This window comes from Otolemur garnettii, unplaced genomic scaffold (genome assembly GCF_000181295.1).
Source record: "Otolemur garnettii isolate 467f Iridium unplaced genomic scaffold, OtoGar3 scaffold00024, whole genome shotgun sequence".
NCBI lineage: Eukaryota > Metazoa > Chordata > Mammalia > Primates > Galagidae > Otolemur > Otolemur garnettii.
The window spans coordinates 3,975,160-3,976,795 of NW_003852419.1; the positions used below are offsets into that span (position 1 = coordinate 3,975,160).

At 39.1% G+C, this 1,636-nt stretch overlaps 1 protein-coding gene across 1 annotated transcript in view; it reads right to left on the reverse strand.

The window, feature by feature from the left end:
- Positions 1 to 1,636, reverse strand: part of SRBD1 (S1 RNA binding domain 1) — a 248,375-nt gene that overhangs the window by 229,703 nt on the left and 17,036 nt on the right. Inside the window, exon 4 of the mRNA XM_023512062.1 lies at positions 362 to 745. Coding sequence (XP_023367830.1) covers positions 362 to 745 — 384 coding nt within the window. The remainder of the gene's footprint in view (positions 1 to 361; positions 746 to 1,636) is intronic.

The window sequence follows — 1,636 nt, forward strand, 5'->3', positions numbered from 1 at the left end:
AATGCCATGGCACTCTACCCAGGGGGACAGCTTGAGGCTCTGTCTCAAAAAAAAAAAAAAAAAAAACTTAATAACAAAGTTTTGGGTGAAATCTGTCTAGAGTTGGTACAATCTGTCTAGAGTTTACACAGATGTTCACCAAAACACCATGGAAAAGACCTACCTTGACTAAGGTCACAGATCTTAGCCAAAAAACTAACGATGAGAAGCTATAACACAGAACACTATAAACAAGAACAGAACTAAGAGCCAAAATCTCCAGAAATCACTGACAAAACTGAAAACTCTCAGCCCTTCCCTTGGCCAGTATAATTTTTTGCTAGTCAAAACACCTAAAGTGACAGAAAAGGGTTGCACATACCTGGACTATATCCCAGTGCATTTGCACCTCTTCTCTAATATTATAGGCATCTGCTGGAGCCCTGACAGGCTGCCCCCGAGGATGCCTTTCAATCTTCATTATCTTACAAGAGGACGGAGCAAATGTAAAGTCATCCTCATTCTTTTCCTTCTTGCATGGACCTTGCCACATGGTGCTTGTGGATGGTGTCTCTGTACTGGTATTGCCACCCTCTAAGCTGCCAATTTTGCTGGTTTCTTCCTCAGTTTTCAGCTTTTTAGTCCTTTGAGCTGAAAGTGACTGAGCTGAATTTTTCCGTTTTGTCTTTGCTGTTTTCAGTGTCTGTACAGTATCGGATTTTTTTCTGTCTTCCAAGTCAACATCAGCAATAGCCACAGAGCTGTTCTATCAAAACACAAAGAGAATACATGAGAATTAGAAGATAAAAACCACTTGCCCTGCAACTGTTAATACACACAAAAACTTGGAAGAATTTCAAGGAAATTATGTTCAGTAAGAAAAAAAGCCAATCGCAAAGTTACATACTATATGATTTTATTTACATATTATTCCTGAATAGATCAGTAGTGACAAAGAGAGATGACAGTGAGAGGGGAATAAGAGGGAGGTTGGTGTGACTATAAAAAAGCAACACTAAGGATCTTGGTGATGGATACATAAACCCATGCATGTGATAAAACTGTGTAGAAAAAATACAAACACATACACATAAATGAACACAAGTAAAACTGGCAAAAACTACATAAGATCAGTTGCTTTTATCAATGTCAATATATTGGTTGTGATATTTCACTAATTTTGCAAGTTTCCCACTGGGGGAAACTAGATAAAGAGTACATGGAAAGCCTCTATTATTTCTTACCAATACATCTGAATTATTTAGAAATAAGAAGTTTAATTTTTAAAATTAAGCAAAGCATAAAGCTACATATACCAGAAAACCAAAATTAAAACTTGCAAAGTCAACCACTTGGGGGGTGGAGGGTAGAAGAATCTCACATTCTCTTAAAGCTTAACAAGCTTGGGCAGTGCCTGTGGCTCAGTGAGTAGGGCACTGGCCCCATATACCAAAGGTGGCAGGTTCAAACCCGGCCCTGGCCAAACTGCAACAAAAAAAAATAGCTGGGCATTGTAGTGGGTGCCTGTAGTCCCAGCTACTCGGGAGGCTGAGACAAAAGAATCACCTAAGCCCAGGAATTGGAGGTTGCTGTGAACTGTGATGCTACAGCACTCTACGAAGGGCAACAAAATTAGACTCAATTTTTTTTTTTTTTT